This window comes from Octopus sinensis, linkage group LG19 (assembly GCF_006345805.1).
Source record: "Octopus sinensis linkage group LG19, ASM634580v1, whole genome shotgun sequence".
NCBI classification, from domain to species: Eukaryota; Metazoa; Mollusca; class Cephalopoda; order Octopoda; family Octopodidae; genus Octopus; species Octopus sinensis.
In genome coordinates this window covers 47,173,382-47,190,422 of record NC_043015.1, presented here as the reverse complement: position 1 = coordinate 47,190,422, position 17,041 = coordinate 47,173,382, and the positions used below count along the sequence as shown (strand labels likewise).

The following is a 17,041-nucleotide window of genomic DNA, read 5'->3' as shown; positions in this document are numbered from 1 at the left end:
TCAGTCACTTGACTGTGGCCATGCTGGAGCACCATCTTAGTGGGTTTTTTAGTCGAATATACAGAAACCAGGATAAGCTCTGACCTAACGAGCTAGCAGGCTCAAGAGAACAACTATCTTTTTTTTAATAAGTGTATATTAACACCCCACCATTAGAGCATGGGCCCAGCACAAAAACCACTTGGTCATGTGACTTCACACACACGCACATCATTATCATCATCCTATAATTTTAACATCTACTTCTACGTGCTAGCATGGATCAGATGAGATTCACTGAGGCAGATTTTCTACAGTCAGATGACCTTCTTGCCACCCAACGCTCACCTGTTTTCAAGCAAGGTAATGTTTTTGCACAGCCAGACATGTTTTTAGGTATGATTACAAATTAGGGACTGTCTTTGTTCACGTAATACTGACATTCATTTATAGTAACTATCCTGTGATGTCAGGACAAGGAGACACAAATATGTTAGTTAGTTAGTTACTTAGTTAATTTGGCTCAAAAGCAAATAGCAAGGCCATGTAGGGGGACATGGAGTTAAGTACAGGGTGGTGTTCATGTAAAGAGTTCAGGCCACTTGAGGTCCAGGGAGGCTTTGAACAAAGCGGTCGTCGGCATCTTCACCATCTCGTCTGGCAGCTTGTTCCACGGATCCGCAACCCGGACGGAGAAAGCTCCTCTCCTTCGATTGAGATGAAATCGTCGCAGGAAGAGCTTTTCAGAATGACCCCGCAGCCGACGCTCCGGAGCAGGAGTGAAGAACAGCTCTTTCGAGAGGTTACACTTCCCGCTTATGATGTTGTGGGCGAGAATGAGATCACCACGGCGGCGGCGTTTTTCAAGAGAACAAAGGTCGAGCGTCCTCAGCCTTTCTTCGCAGGACAAATTTTTGAGACCATGAACCATGCGGGTAGCCAGCCTCTGGACTCTTTCGAGGTGCTGTATGTCTTTGAGGAGATAAAGAGAAGAGGCTTGAATCCCATACTCCAATATGGGTCTCACCAGCGTGACATAGAGTGGCAGGAATATGGCTGCTGTGAGCATTCCGAATGACCGTCGAATCAAAAACAGAATTCCGCGCGCTTTGTTGGCAGCATGGACGCACTGGGCCGAAGGCGAAAAGGAGGAATCCACCAAGATACCCAGGTCCTTTACCTGATCGGTCCTCTCCAGCAGCAGACGACCCGGCTCGAAATCAAGTTGAGTTGCAGGAGTAGAGCCGACAGGCAGATGACAGCACTTTGACACGTTCAGACACAGGTCCCAATCGTTAGACCACTTCCAAATTTGGTGGAGGCATCGACGAAGATCCTCTATACTACCGCGAGGAGCGACCAGTTTGATATCATCGGCAAATAGAAGGGTGTGTTGCGTGAGGTCGTCGGGCAAGTCATTTATGAAGACTAAGAACAACAAGGGCCCAAGCACTGAACCTTGAGGCACGCCACTGCTCGCACTGGAGACGTCGGACTGCGAACCATTAACTTGAACTTGGAAGGAGCGATCTGAGAGGAAGGCACCAACCCATCGTACAATATCCGGATGGAAACTATATGCTTGAAGCTTGACAAGTAGTAGGCGGTGGTTTACCGAGTCAAAAGCTTTGGCAAAGTCCAATAAAACAATGTCAACAGCATCACTATCATCGAGGATGCGCGTCACTAATTCTTCCATTACTAGTAAGTTGGTCAAGCATGATCTCTTCGGCACGAAGCCGTGTTGGGAATCAGTGATCGAGGCTGTGTTTAGGAGGTGGAGCATCATACTTTTCTTAAGGATGGTTTCGAACATCTTGCTGATTATTGATGTAAGGGAAACCGGTCGGTAGTTAAGCGGGTCTTCGCAGCTCCCTTTCTTGAAAATTGGGCAGATTATCGCTGTTCTCCAGTCTGCAGGTATAACACCCGTCGCCAATGACATATTGAATAGTCGTGTTAAGGGCTCGCGTACACATACACACATAGAAACACATGCACACACACATATATATGAAACAAGTTTCTGTCTACCAAATTGATCCATAATGCTTTGTTCGGCCCAAGTATTAGAAGCACCAAGCAGTGGTGTGTATAAATACAAGGTCATTACCAGTTCAAATATTCTTGAGATATATTCAAACTTATAAGAAAGTCATTCACTGCATTTTGTCTACAATGAGGACACACATAGGAGGCACCCATGCCAGGGACACATAAAAGAGACACCCAGTACATTCTGTAAAGCAGCTGGCATTAGAAAGGGCATCTGGCCATAGAAACCATGACAAAACAGACAATTGGAGTCTGAAGCAGCTCTCTAGCTTGCCAGCTCCAGTCAAACCATCTAACCCATGCCGGCATGGAAAACAGACGTTAAATGATGATGATGAGAATCTTTCTCCATGACAAAAAAACAGTGAATGGCTTTCTTACAGGTTCAAATATTTCTTAAGCATAGTAAACAGTAACCAACATGTCTACTAAATCTAGTATTACCTTACCTACAACCTTACAATGTACAACGAATGCTTCCCCCTTGAACTTTTCTAAGTGCTCCACTCACCATTACAAAGACACATGACTTTGTCACCAACTTTCCATGCAGAACCCACTGAAGCGCCGACTTTCTCAATGGTTCCAGAAACTTCGAGTCCCAAGATAGGACTTGCCCCAGGAGGGATTGGATATAAGCCTCGGCGCTGAAACAAAAATTTAGAAATCAAATATTTATATACACACACACATACATACATATATACATATATATATATATATATATATATATATATATATATATATATGGAGGTTATGAGAGGTAATGGTGTCAGTGAGACCCAAAGGTGTCAGGTAATGCTGAATAAGTGCTATGGATAGACCATAGTTAAGTTCCAGGTTCGGTGATTATGCAACTAAGGGGGGGGTCAATGTTGGTCATATGTCAGTGGGTGTATATAAAATTTCTTTCTTCTGTAATGATATAAAAAAACCAAGGCTCTGTAGATTTTAGAATATTGTGTCCTTAAGAGAGACGCCAAGGAATTGTTTATCCATTACACAACACAGCCTTGGTATTTTATCTCATTACAGAAAAAAATTTTTATATATGTATATATATGAAAATATATATATATATTATTTTTTTTTTATTTGTGCCCTTTTCAAGCCTAACCAGGCTCATGGGCCCAGTTTCCTGTTTTCTGTGGCGTATGTGTTACCCCCAGCTGGACGGGACATGAGTCCATCGCAGTGTTACTCAAGAAACAGGAAGAAAGAGTGAGAGAAAGTTGGGGGCGAAAGAGTACAATAGGGGTCGTCACCACCCCCTGCCGGAGCCTCATGGAGCTTTTTTAGGTGTTTTTGCTTAATAAACACACACAACGCCCGGTCTGGGAATCAAAACCGTGATCCTCCAACAGCGAGTCCGCTGCCCTAACCATTGGGCCATTGTGCCTCCACATTATATATATATATATATATGCATACATACATTCATGCATTTCTTTATACATACTTACATGATGGCTGTCTACCCATGACCAAAGAAGACAATCATTGACCATACCCTTTCGTTACCAACCCGGCTGAAACCGGCTCTGGCTCTGTAGTACAAATGTCTTGTTTTCATAAGTTTTGAATTTAAATCTTCTACTAAACCTTAGTCACAATTTATGTTCCTAACAATGGCTGAATGATAACTAAGTTATTTTACTAAATTCTTTGTTATATTTAAAGTAATTGAAAGAAACACAGAGCATCTCAACAGAAATACAGTAACAAAAGGGTTAAGAATATTGTGTATCAGACAAAATTATACTTTACACTTGTGGCTCCACTGGTGACTAATGAACCCACTTTACTGCATGACATGAGATATATGCCATGGATTATCACCGAACATTCTCATTTGAAACTGCTAATGGACCTTACCTATAATTTAGTTATTTGGTCATGGAACTGTATAATGTATACCTATTTTCTTCCTTCCTTCCTTCATTTTTGACAAGTTGGAATGTAAAAATATCCTCAATTGGGAATAGTTCTTCATTTTTACATCTCTCTGACTTCTCACTCTCTGATGATGAAATAATCAGCTTATGGAGTCCTTACTCAATGTCATGATCCACATGCTTGGATCAAGTTAAATGTTTGTGACCTTGCTTCTGTCATTATTCTCACAGCTCGTGAAATATATCATTCACCAGCTCAACCCAAGCAACAAGTGAACCTATGCAATAACAACAACAACAATAATGATACTCACCTGCAAGGTATCTGCTCTGTTAATAGCACTGGCCTGCACCTTTACGAGAACTTCATTGTCCTCTAATTCAGGAATTGGTACTTGATTCACATAGAGTACATCAGGTTCACCTGGACTGTCAAAGTATGCAGCTAACATCTCTGTCTTCTAACAGAAGTGAAATTGAACATAATAATAATAATAATAATAATAATAATAATAATAATAATAATAATTAATTCTTTTTATTGGCCACAAGGGCTGACAAATATGATGGGAAAACATAAAGGGACAAAACAGGACGAAAGGTTACAAAAGGTTTTGTCCGTTTTTTGAAAGAAAAAAGTCCGTGTAAACAAGCCTTACAACAACGAAAAAATTCAACAATTTACAAAACTCCCAATAGAGGAGACGCTTCGAAAAAAAAAAGAAAAGGTCTCATGTGGAAAAACCCATAAAAGCCACGGGAGCCTGGTCAAAAGGTGGGTAGAGAGCCCCTTTCTCCTTTTATAATACCTTTTTCAATTACAGGCGAAACCTCAGAATTGGTCCATTTACACTGGCCATTCTTGCACAATTCACCCATCATCATCATCATCATCATTTAACGTCCGCTTTCCATGCTAGCATGGGTTGGACGGTTCAACTGGGGTCTGGGAGCCCGAAGGCTGCACCAGGCCAGTCAGATCTGGCAGTGTTTCTACAGCTGGATGCCCTTCCTAACGCCAACCACTCCGAGAGTGTAGTGGGTGATTTTATGTGCCACCGACACAGGTGCCAGACGAGGCTGGCAGACGGCCACGCTCAGATGGTGTTTTTATGTGCCACCGACACAGGTGCCAGATGACCCATAATAATAATAATAAGTTACACATAAACAGCTATGAACTTGAATGTTAGTGAGTGTGCACATGTGTGTGTGTGTGTGTGTGTGTATGTAACAGCATTTCTTTCAGTTATGTATATTCAAAACTTAATCATTTTCAAGTTTAATCCTTCTTTTAATTCAATTTTTTTTTCAGGCATGGCTATGTGGTAAGAAGTTTGCTTCCCAACCACATGGATTCAGGTTCAGTCCAACTGTAACGCACTTTGGATAAGTAGCCGCTACCTATAGTCCTGAGCCGACCAGAGCCTTGTGAATGGATTTAGTGTACAGAAACTGAAAGCCTGTCATATGTGTATCTACATGAGGGGCGCTGAAAAATTCCTGGTTTTGGGTAAAAGAAAATACAGGGTAGGTATGAGAGGCTGGATCTGGTCAGTTTGAACATAAAACAGGTAAAACAGGTAAAAAATATTTGAGCTGAATCTGGCCAGTTTGATGACGATGATTTTCTGTGTCTTCTATATTTTATTCGTAACAATAATATTTCTAAGTTCAATTTCGTTTCAAGATCTTCTCGATTGCATTATCAAAATAAGCTGATAATAGTGAGACTATTACACACGTTTCTGCTGCCAGCTTCAGAAATACAGTAACAACTCTGCCTTTGTCAACACTTCAACATGAAGATGAGACTAAGGGAGTCTTGAAATGTCAACAGGATTTATAAGCAGTGAGTCAAAAAACTTGATCAACTGAGATTATCCAAGCAATTAGTATACAAAAACTCACTCTGGGGTATGTAACCCTTTGGCATTGAGATTATTCTGTCACATGTAATGCTTATTCATTCACATTGTTTTGAATAAATTATGCATTATCTCATAGTTTTGAGGTTTCAATGATGCGATTGTTTATTTTTAGAAAGACATTGTAGGGTAGGTGTAATAGGCTGGATCTGGCCAGTCTGAACATAAAACATGTAGAATATTTGAGCCTGATATGGCCAGTTTAAATGCTAAAGGGTTAGAAATATAAAAACAATAAGCAAGGGAGATAATTCCAATGAGATCAGTTGACTGATGTTTTTGGACATTATTAACAATGTAGATTGTTGTGGATCTTGGATTATTAAACTTATGCTTTCAAGTTTTATCAAATAAAATTTGCCAAGTCAATTTTGATCAAACAGAGCTTTGATCAAGGCATACCAGCTGTGACCATCCATCTTTTTCCTTTGTACTGATACAACCCAACAGCAAATTATCCAAAAGTGTTTTCTTTTTTTTTTTTTTAAGACAGTAGAGTGAGGTTTAGCTGCTATTTCTAACAGGTCAAACAGCAATGTAAGAGCAACTTGCTGACTCATAAGATGTACACATTAAAAACTGGGGTGATGTCTAGATATGAACTATAAAAGAACAAGATAAAAGAGAGAAAGAGAAAACATGGCAGAGATAAAGGAGAAAAATGATAGAGAAAGAAACAGAAGGAAAGGGAGTGAAGATAGAACAAAAGAAAGAGTGTAAATGAAAGAGTAAGAAAAATATGTGAGGAAGAGAAAGGGCAAGAGATTGACAAGAACTATGAAGAGAAAGGAATCATAGAAAGGAAGAGGATGACTGAACTAAGACACAGTAAGCAAAGCAAAGAGATAAGATAAAAGGAGGTAAAGTAAACCGTCTAGATTTCAATCATGTTATAATATATCATACACACACATGTGTGTAAGCTTCGTGCAATGGCCATACTCGAAAACGAGGGTGCAGCCATGATAATAATAATGTATATTAGCTGTGGGCATCAGTATGCCTTATGGAGAAAGCATGTAATTTTAATTAGTTAAAATTACAATTTTAGTAATGGTAGCAGCCACATGTGTGTATGTATGTGTGTATGTATGTATGTATGTATGTGTGTGTGTATGTATGTGTGTGTGTATGTATGTATGTGTGTATGCATGTATGTATGTGTGTATGTATGTATGTATGTATGTGTGTATGTATGTATGTATGTGTGTATGTATGTATGTATGTATGTAGTGTGTATGTATGTGTGTATGCATGTATGTGTGTATGCATGTATGTATGTATGTGTGTATGCATGTATGTATGTATGTGTGTATGTATGTATGTATGTATGTATGTGTGTGTGTGTGTGTGTGTGTGTGTGTGTGTGTGTGTGTGTATGTATGTATGTATATTAAGATGCTTGCATCTCTCCTGACACATGGGAAGGCATAGCTGTTGATCGTAGCAGGTGAAGAAGGATTGTGCACAAGGGGACAGCCACTTTTGAGAAATCTCAAGTTGCACATGAGAAAGTAAGGAGGGATGTCAGGAAGGGCATCGCTGTTACACTTCCAGATGGGAAGGGTCTTCCTTTGATGCTGACATGCAATGTCTGTGCAAGACCCTGCCTCAGTAAAGCTGGACTCTAGAGTAATCTTCAGAGTCATAAAACAAGACAGATGAGTGACAACCTGGCCACTGGTGGTGGTGTAACACACCATACTAATCATATCTGTTAGGCATGTGGAAGAGAATGTAATTCGGCAGGAGGACTTAAACGACATGCAAAGGTACATGAAGCCCAGTTACAACTACAGCCGGCTATTACCGGTAAAGGTTTTAGTTGCCAATTTTGTACAAGACATTGTAGATCTTTAGCTGGGCTAAAAAGTCACATTCGGTCACAGCACCAGTAACAATTAAGCTTCGTGCAATGGCCATACTCGATAACGAGGGGGCAGCCATAATAATAATAATGTATATTAGCTGTGGACATCAGCATGCCTTATAGAGAAAGCATGTAATTTTAATTAGTTGAAATTACAATTTTAGTTATGGTAGCAGTCACTGCTTGATTACACATTCTGCTTTATATCAAGTCATCCTATAAGTTCTGTTCAAAATTTTGAATAAAGAAAACAAGTGATCAAATGTTATATTTAATTGAAATTTTAATCATCAATGTACTTTCCCTGATTATCTATGACTTCCTTCCATCTATTTACAAGCTTTTTAATCCCATCAATGTAAAACTCTTTTGGTCTCAAAGCGAAGAACTCTGAATTAACAGTTTCGACTTCCTTCTGGCTTATAAAAGTTATGTTCCCGAAATAATTCTGTAAACTATGAAACAAATGGTAGTCTGAAGGAGCAAGGTTGGGAGAATAAGGTGGATGAGGAATTTTTTCCCAACCAGCGTCTTCGATCTTCTGTGATGTGATCTTTGCAGTGTGGGGTTGCACATTGTCCTGATGAAATATCACTCGTTTTCGTTTCACTAAAGTGGGTTTTTTTTCTTCAAAGCTTGGTTCAAACGCTCTAATTGCTGACTGTCGACTTGAGCATTGATTGCTGCATTAGGTGGTAACAATTCAAAGTGAATTACTCCTTTGCAATCCCACCAGATAGAGAGAAGAACCTTTTTCCCATGAAGTTCCCTTCTTGGTTGTGGTTGAGCTTTTTCCCTTTTACCAAGCCACTGTTTACGACATTTAACATTTCGATAGAAGATCTATTTTTCATCATCAGTCACAAGTCTATCCTAAAAAGGTGAAACAAGTTCGCGAGAATGGAGAGAATAGCAGATGTCAACTCGGAATTTGCGGCACCCATTTTTCAAGTTTAGGAACCTTTCCAAGTTGCTGAAGATGATGACAAACAGTTGTATGGTTTGAACTAAGCTTTATTGCCAATTCTTCAACTGATAATGCAAGATTTTCTCCAAGTAATGCCTCAAGGAGCTTATCATCAAACTCAACTGGACATCCTATTCGATCTTCATCTTCAAGGCTGAAATCTCCACTTCTGAATTTTGCAAACCATTTTCTGCAAGTTCTTTCATTCAAGCATTCTTTCCCAAGTCACTTCAGCTGTAGAGTTTCCTTTTTTGTACTCATAAAGCATTATGTGCCTCAAATGCTCTTTGGATACTTCCATGTTAAAAAGGGTTTTAATCAAAGAAATTTTAATTATATTATTCAGTAAAATAATATTTAATTAGTGTAAATGTACACAAATGCATAAAAATAATTTTTAATTCCATTAGACAATCTAAAATACTATACATGTATATAAAATGCTTTCTCAAGATGTACTGCAGTACGTGCCTTAATGCCCGCAGAACAAATACTTATTTCTTTACTACCCACAAGGGGCTAAACACAGAGAGGACAAACAAGGACAGACAAATGGAATAAGTCGATTACATCAACCCCAGTGCATTACTGGTACTTAATTTATCGACCCCGAAAGAATGAAAGGCAAAGTCAACCTCGGCGGAATTTGAACTCACAACGTAACAACAGACAAAATACCTATTTCTGTACTACCCACAAGAGGCTAAACGCAGAGAGGACAAACAAGGACAGACAAACGGTTGGACGAAATACCACTAAGCATTTCGCCCGGCGTGCTAGCGTTTCTGCCAGCTCGCCACCTACACAATTTTTACACAACCCGATGCAATAAATGTTCAACTGAAACAGTTTCGAGTCGATGGCTACACAGAAGGAATTCCAGGGAGCCAACATTTTCGGAAGAAAGCTCTGGGTATATGTGGTTAGTGCAGAGCCTGTGGAAAGGAGACAATGTGGGGTGTTGAGAGGGGGTAGAAACGAGAGAGAACCATGAGTGCATGGGTGGACGTGGCACTTACAGCAGCCAGCACTGAGAAGCAGAGGCTACAAAATATAGCTAGTCGTGACTAGTCGATCCTACAACGACTATCTAGCAAAGTAAATAAAACACAAAATAAATAATTTTTTTACGCAAAGTAAATAATTTTTGTTAAACAAAGTAATATTCGAGCGAGGTTGTCACCAGTGCCGCTGGACTGGCTCCTGTGCAGGTGGCATGTAAAAAGCACCATTTGAGCGTGGCCATTGCCAGTACCACCAAACTGGCCCTCGTGCCGGTGGCACGTAAAAGCACCCACAACATTTTCAGAGTGGTTGACGTTAGGAAGGGCATCCAGCTGTAGAAACTCTGCCAGATCAGACTGGAGCCTGGTTCACCAGACCTCAGTCAAATCGTCCAACCCATGGAAAGCGGACGTTAAATGACGATGATGATGATGATGATGAAAGTAAATAATTTTTTTAAACAAAGTAAATAAAACACAAAAACACAAAGTAAGGATCGATTAGTCATGACTAGCTAGCGCGGATGCGCGCACTGGGACCACTGTTCTTAAGTAGTACCAGAAAGGAATCCAGGACCCCTGAATATCGAACAGACTTTTCCCATGTAAAAAAAAAAAAGAAAAAAAAAGGGAAAGAAAAATCCCAACCATACCCCAAGGACTTTGAGCTGATATCCCCTACCCTGGGATCGCGAAAGTGGGCTTGTAAAATTGCTCGGATCTTTTCCTTTTGAACAGCAGACAATTTCTAGTTAACGAAACACTTTAAAACTTCGTATACTGGTAGAATGTGTCAAAATAAAACATTTTTTTGTCTTGGCTTTCTTGAGAAAATTGTAATTTGTTTGTTTAACATAGTTTAATTTTTCGAATTTTAACCAATCCTATGCCCTCTTTTGAGCTAAAATCATTTGCTGCGTCTAAAACTGAGACAACATCCTGTAACTAACCCTAAACCTCCCCCCTAACCCTAAATTTTTTTTTCTTAATTGTTAAATTAATTTAATTGTTACGCGTGTAAAAAAACTAAAGCAATGGAATTAAATTAATTTAACAATTAAGAAAAAAAAATTTAGGCTTAGGGTTAGGGAGGAAGTTTAGGGTTAGTTACAGGATGTTGTCTCAGTTTTAGACACAGCAAATGATTTTAGTTGAATGGAGCTAATCGATTGGTTAAAATTGCCGAAATGCTCGGATTTTCAGACGAAATATCTTACAAACTATAGAATTTTCTCAATAAAACCAAGAGAAAATGATGTTTTATAAACACATTCTAAAAAGTTTAAAAGTGTTTAGTTAACTAGAAATTATGTTGACATCTGCCGTTCAAAAGGAAAAGATCCAATTGCTCTCCAGGACCCTATCTTGGAGAACATTATGTCCTTCCTTCGTTCTTCTGGGGTTGGGGGGGGGGTTAAGACAATAGGTTGTGATTCAGCTTTTCTTTCGAACAGAACGAAACGCTATGAAAAGATTCCGTTGCTGGCTTGAACAAGAGAATCCGAAAGCACAGTCTTCGGCGTCCTTTTTTCTAACTGCTGTGTTTTATAAACATTTACAATGATGACACTTTTTCTGCCAAAATATGGAGTATGCATTGTAAATATAATAAACATTGGCTTGAATACAAAATAAGCATAACTTGTTGGTTTCCCGCAAAGCACAAACATGGCTTTTATTATCATTTATTGCCAGAATTTGAAGACATAACAAATCATGTGTCAACGGAACGGGAGTAAGAGATAGACGTGTGCTGTGTACAAAGTGAGACTTTGGATATAAAACAAGGTTGTCTGCATTTACAAAGGAGAGGAAAAAAGTTCTTAATGCATGAAGTAAAGTTTATTTTATTTGAAGCTGAGTCTTTCGTCCTTTCACATAGATTAATGTTGTTTGTTTGCATGTATGTGTGTGTGTGTGTGTCATTATTCAGTTTTATTTCAAGATTTCTTGCCAAAAGAGAAAGATATTTCTTTATTGCCCAGAAGGGGCTAAACATAGAGGGGACAAACAAGGACAGACAAAGGGATAAAGTCGATTACATCTACCCCAGTGAGTAACTGGTACTTAATATATCGACCTCGAAAGGATGAAAGGCAACATCGACCTCGGCGGAATTTGAACTCACAACGTAGCGGCAGACGAAATACGGCTACGCATTTCGCCCGGCGTGCTAAAGCTTCTGCCAGCTCGCCGCCTTGAGCCGGTTTCTAACTTAGATCCAAGGCTCCTTCATTGGAATTTCAACATCAACAGTGAACAATGCATCACCCGATCTAGGAATCGAAACCACAATCTTTTGATCGAGAGTGCAACATCCTAACAATTAAACGTCGTTCCTTCAGTCATCCATTCGTCCATACATATATATTTCGAGCTGGCAGAAACGTTAGCACACCGGGCGAAATGCTTAGCGGTATTGCGTCTGTCGTTGCGTTCTGAGTTCAAATTCCGCCGAGGTCGACTTTGCCTTTCATCCTTTCGGGGTCGATAAATTAAGTACCAGTTACGCACTGGGGTCGATGTAATCGACTTAGTCCGTTTGTCTGTCCTTGCTTGTCCCCTCTATGTTTAGCCCCTTGTGGGCAATAAAGAAACACATATATATTTCTTTACTACCCCCACAAGGGGCTAAACATAGAGGGGACAAACAAGGACAGACAAAACGGATCAAGTCGATTATACTGACCCCAGTGCGTAACTGGTCCTTAATTTATCGACCCCGAAAGGTTGAAAGACAAAGTCGACTTCGGCGGAATTTGAACTCAGAACGTAACGGCAGACGAAATACCGTTACGTTCTGAGTTCAAATTCCGCCGAGGTCGACTTTGCCTTTCAGAGATGTACCTGTCCTTCAACATTCAATTCGGTGGCCATAGTAGGTTATTTGGCATAGTTTCGGTTGTAGTAGCACAGATTTCCGTCGATTTCCGTAAAAAACTTTTATTTTTTTACATAAGTAATGAGAGCGAAAGAGACTAAGAGGAAGCGATTTTATGACGAGAAGGTTTCTCTTTGAAGTCGGCCTGTGTGTGTTTGATGGGGTGTGGGAGACAGACAGTATGTTGTGTAAGTGAAGTGCTTCTGTTAGTGTGTGCGAAGAGACAGACATACATATACACATACACCGAGTAAAAAATTACGATGAATCGGCCATACATACATACATACATACACACACACACATACATAGATACATACACACACACATACATACATACATACACACACACATACTTACACACACATAGATACATACACACACACACATACATGCAGACATACATATACACATACACCGAGTAAAAAATTACACTGAATCGACCATACATACATACATACACACATACATACATACACACACACACATACATAGATACATACACACACACACATACATGCAGACATACATATACACTTACACCGAGTAAAAAATTACGATGAATCGGCCATACATACATACATACACACACACACACATACATACATATACACACACACATACATACATACATACATACACACACACATACTTACACACACACACATACATAGATACACACACACACACATACATGCATACATACATATACACATACACCGAGTAAAAAATCAGTTATCTCTCTCTTTCACACATTACTCTCTCTGTCTCTTCGCACACACTAACAGAAGCACTTCACTTACACAACATACTGTCTCCCACACCCCATCAAACACACACAGGCCGACTTCAAAGAGAAACCTTCTCGTCATAAAATCGCTTCCTCTTAGTCTCTTTCGCTCTCATTACTTATGTAAAAAAATAAAAGTTTTTTACGGAAATCGACGGAAATCTGAGCTACGACATGCGAAACTTCGCCGGTTATTTCTAATAGAGTTTCCAAAAAACATTTTCGGTGCATTACCCCATGAACCGACTGAACAGAACATCATGTACATACACGGTCCCTGTGGAAACCAGAGTGTATCATAATATTGTCGATTTGTCGCGCCTGCAGGACCTTGTCAAAAGCACTGTACTGTTAAACCAGCATTATCCGATGTGTTTTATTATTATGGGTTTTATTTAAGACGGTAGAGGACCGTATAAATGTTTAGCTGCTGTTTCTAATAAATCATGCGGTCATGTAGAGGCTGCCTGGTTGTGGTTTGTTTGCTTGTGTAACACCAAGTCATCTTTGAGCAGATCTAAGGCATTCCAGCTTTGACCATTCCGCCCTTCGGTATAGCTAGTAATACCATGTTACCGTGTCTAAATGCACTAAATGCATCCTTCCAAAAAAAAAAAAAAAGACGGAGGTTGGGGGTGAAGGAAATTTGGCTGCTATTTCTAGCAGTCGAGCGCGAAGCTCAAATCATCATCTCGCCTACTGGTGGTACGTGATGCAGTCGAGCACAACAACTACTATTATTATTACTACTCTGCCTCCTCCTCCTTGTCGGGTACTTAAGTTTCGAGCACTTGCTTAGCTCGAGGAATGGGGAAGGAACTATTCTACGGTAGGCAGAGGAGGGTATATGACAGACCAAAGTGCTTAGTTCCGTACACGGAAACAATAAATTCTTACACAGAAGCAAAACCCCAAAATTGGGGAGATGGGCCACGAATTAATCTTCTTTATAGAAATACAGGGTGTTTTATAAATATATTAGACTGATGACTTGACTATTGTTGTATCTTATCGACCCCCAGCGAGGCGGATGCAATGTTGACCTTCGCTGGATTAGAACGCTGAAGATAAATCTACCCAAGAAGTTGTCAAGTACTTTAAAGAATCAGCGAGAGAACCTCTAAGTGCTTGTTACTTGATCTGCAAGAAATAGCAATCAGTATCACTCTTAATCACACCCAGACGGAATAAGGTACTCCTACACATCTGAAAAATGATGGGAGGGTCACGACCGGAATGTTTTTGATCATAGATCTGCTTGATTATGGTGGCGCTGGGGCTAAAACAACATCTAGTGTGTAGGGAACCTTTATAAGATAAAAATGCAACCACATACACCAAAGGAATCATATATATATATATATATATATTATATATATATATATATTTATTTGAGTGTGTGTGTGCGTAATAAAACAAGGACGAGTCGGTCACTATCAGAATGCCTTTCAGCATATGTTTCGTATATCTCGTGCTTAATTAGCCGTTAATCAAAGTAAGCGCGTGCTTAGGGCCTTCAAGGGAAGCAGGGGGCACCACAGAAATGATAAATGATTTATAGTAAAAAAGGAATCACTTTAGACATACCGAAATTATATTTGAAATGGATTCTGAGATTATAATTTCGAAGTGTTCATGGTGTCATAGTGAGGAGAAAACTTTGAATTTAAATAAAGCGGGGTTATATAAAAAATAAACATAGTTTTGTTTCATTCTGAAAACTGAAAAGAAAATGTATGGTTTATAATTGTTTATATTTTGAATTACGTATATATGGGAGCACCAAAATCTTTTAGGTGCTTAGGGCCTTTATGGGCCTACCTGAGCTGACCTGGAGCCAAACAGAAACTAAATACGTTAAAACAGTAGCAGACTTCACCGGTTGCTCACGGTATCTTACATTGCTACACACAAACACACACCCAAAGTATAGTAAGATGTACGTGAGGGTTCCTGGTTGTTCTAGCACACCAGTTTAGTTATTATCCGCAGTAATATCGGGTTTCGGCTTACCTGAAAAATGCTTTAAAGGGGAGAATAACGGTATTCCCTTGTACGATAAATAATTAGGAGAGTGTACTCGTTTCTATATTTTGTTTATTATCAATTTTCTGTTTCAACACCTCGTTATATATACTTATGTATGTATGTGTAGGTGTGTATGCTGTTTTAAATGAGAATAATTTTACACTATATTCCTTTGTCATGTACTTAGATAGATAGATAGATAGATAGATAGAGATAGATAGATAGAGATAGATAGATAGATAGATAGATATAGATAGATAGGTAGGTAGATAGATAGATAGACATCGCACGTTTAAATTTCCCTTCTCTCTTTTTTCTTCTTCCCATAATTTCTTTCATTTTTTTCTTTATCTATTAAAGGTGGGCTGACAATTAGATACACCAAGGTACTTACGTTATTGCTTTCGGCGTGAGAAATGACAGCGTTCAGTCTGAAAGCAGTGCAAAGAATGCACACGAAGAAAGAGACCCGAGAGATCAGCTTGCAGGAGTAACGTAACAACAATACCATCTAAAAGATAACAAAAGCTGGAATGCCTGCATCTCAGGTCGTCTAATTTATTGCCTATCTGACTAGGACAAATAAGTTCGAATAGAGTTATTTCCCTTGTATTTTTCAGAGCCAACACAATTTGTTATAAAGACAGCAGTGAGCACCTAGACCTTCAGCTGTACGAGTTTATAGGGTACCCGTGCTGTACGTTTAGTGTTTCGCAGTGTGGTGTTCATTGCCACGACTTTTTTTTTCATTCACTGATCTCGATCTCTCTCTTTCTCTCTCTCTCTCTCCCCCCTCTCTCTATATATATATATATATCATCATCATCATCTCTCTCTCTATATATATATAAACTGTCCGACGAACGGGAACGTGAAACTCAGAGTAACAGGTTTTGTTGAATTTCTGCTGCTTTTAAATAAAGCATATTACTCTACCCCTGGTATTTGAGTACTCTTTTTTCCACCTTGTTTCACATTTATGTGTTTACTCCGGTATATATATATATATATATATATATATATATATAAATAAATATAGGAATGGTATTATTAAAATACCATCACAAGCAGTAAGCGAATTATTAGGCGTACAGGCAAATTAATAAAATATATACATACAATATTAAATATGTACATATATACATAAGGGTACTATATATACATAAAGGTACCTATATCGCCAAAGATAGAAGTTGAAAAATACTTCTGTACCACCGAATAGTCACAAATCCATTACAGACAAGATAGGAAAAAATATCAGTGAACAATAATAATGTCTTACCTCAAATGGGTCAGAACAAATAAATGCTGGTCAATTCAGTACCGGTTTCGAAATTTAATGCCACCTAGGCGTGTGATTTCTCATCAGCCAAGTCTGCCAGCTAAATATATATATATATATACACACACACACACACAGATCAGCTGAAATATATTCATGTATGTGAATAAAAAAGGTGGGTTTCCACCCTGACATCCAAAACTCAGAGTTTTATCATGGCTTCCGAATAATTGTCACATATTATATTTACAAATAAATTCCTCTATTTACATAATATCATGGTTTCTTTTATTCTTTTGTTATCTTGCCATTTCGATATATATATATATATATATATATATAATATATATATATATATATAT

The 17,041-nt window shown here is 38.9% G+C and overlaps 1 protein-coding gene across 2 annotated transcripts in view; it reads right to left on the bottom strand.

Annotated features, from left to right (window-relative positions):
* Positions 1-15,988, bottom strand: part of LOC115222238 (quinone oxidoreductase PIG3) — a 31,520-nt gene extending 15,532 nt beyond the window's left edge. The window contains exons 1-3 of one of the 2 annotated variants that reach the window (XM_029792396.2): positions 15,792-15,988; positions 4,244-4,390; positions 2,546-2,681 (exon numbers count right to left, since the gene is read on the bottom strand). In XM_029792396.2, coding sequence (XP_029648256.1) covers positions 2,546-2,681; positions 4,244-4,390; positions 15,792-15,908 — 400 coding nt within the window. In that variant the 5' untranslated portion in view covers positions 15,909-15,988. Of the gene's footprint in view, positions 1-2,545; positions 2,682-4,243; positions 4,391-15,382; positions 15,578-15,791 lie in introns of those variants that run through there. The other variant, XM_036511124.1, reaches the window with a different exon arrangement.
* Between the last annotated feature and the right edge of the window lie 1,053 nt (positions 15,989-17,041).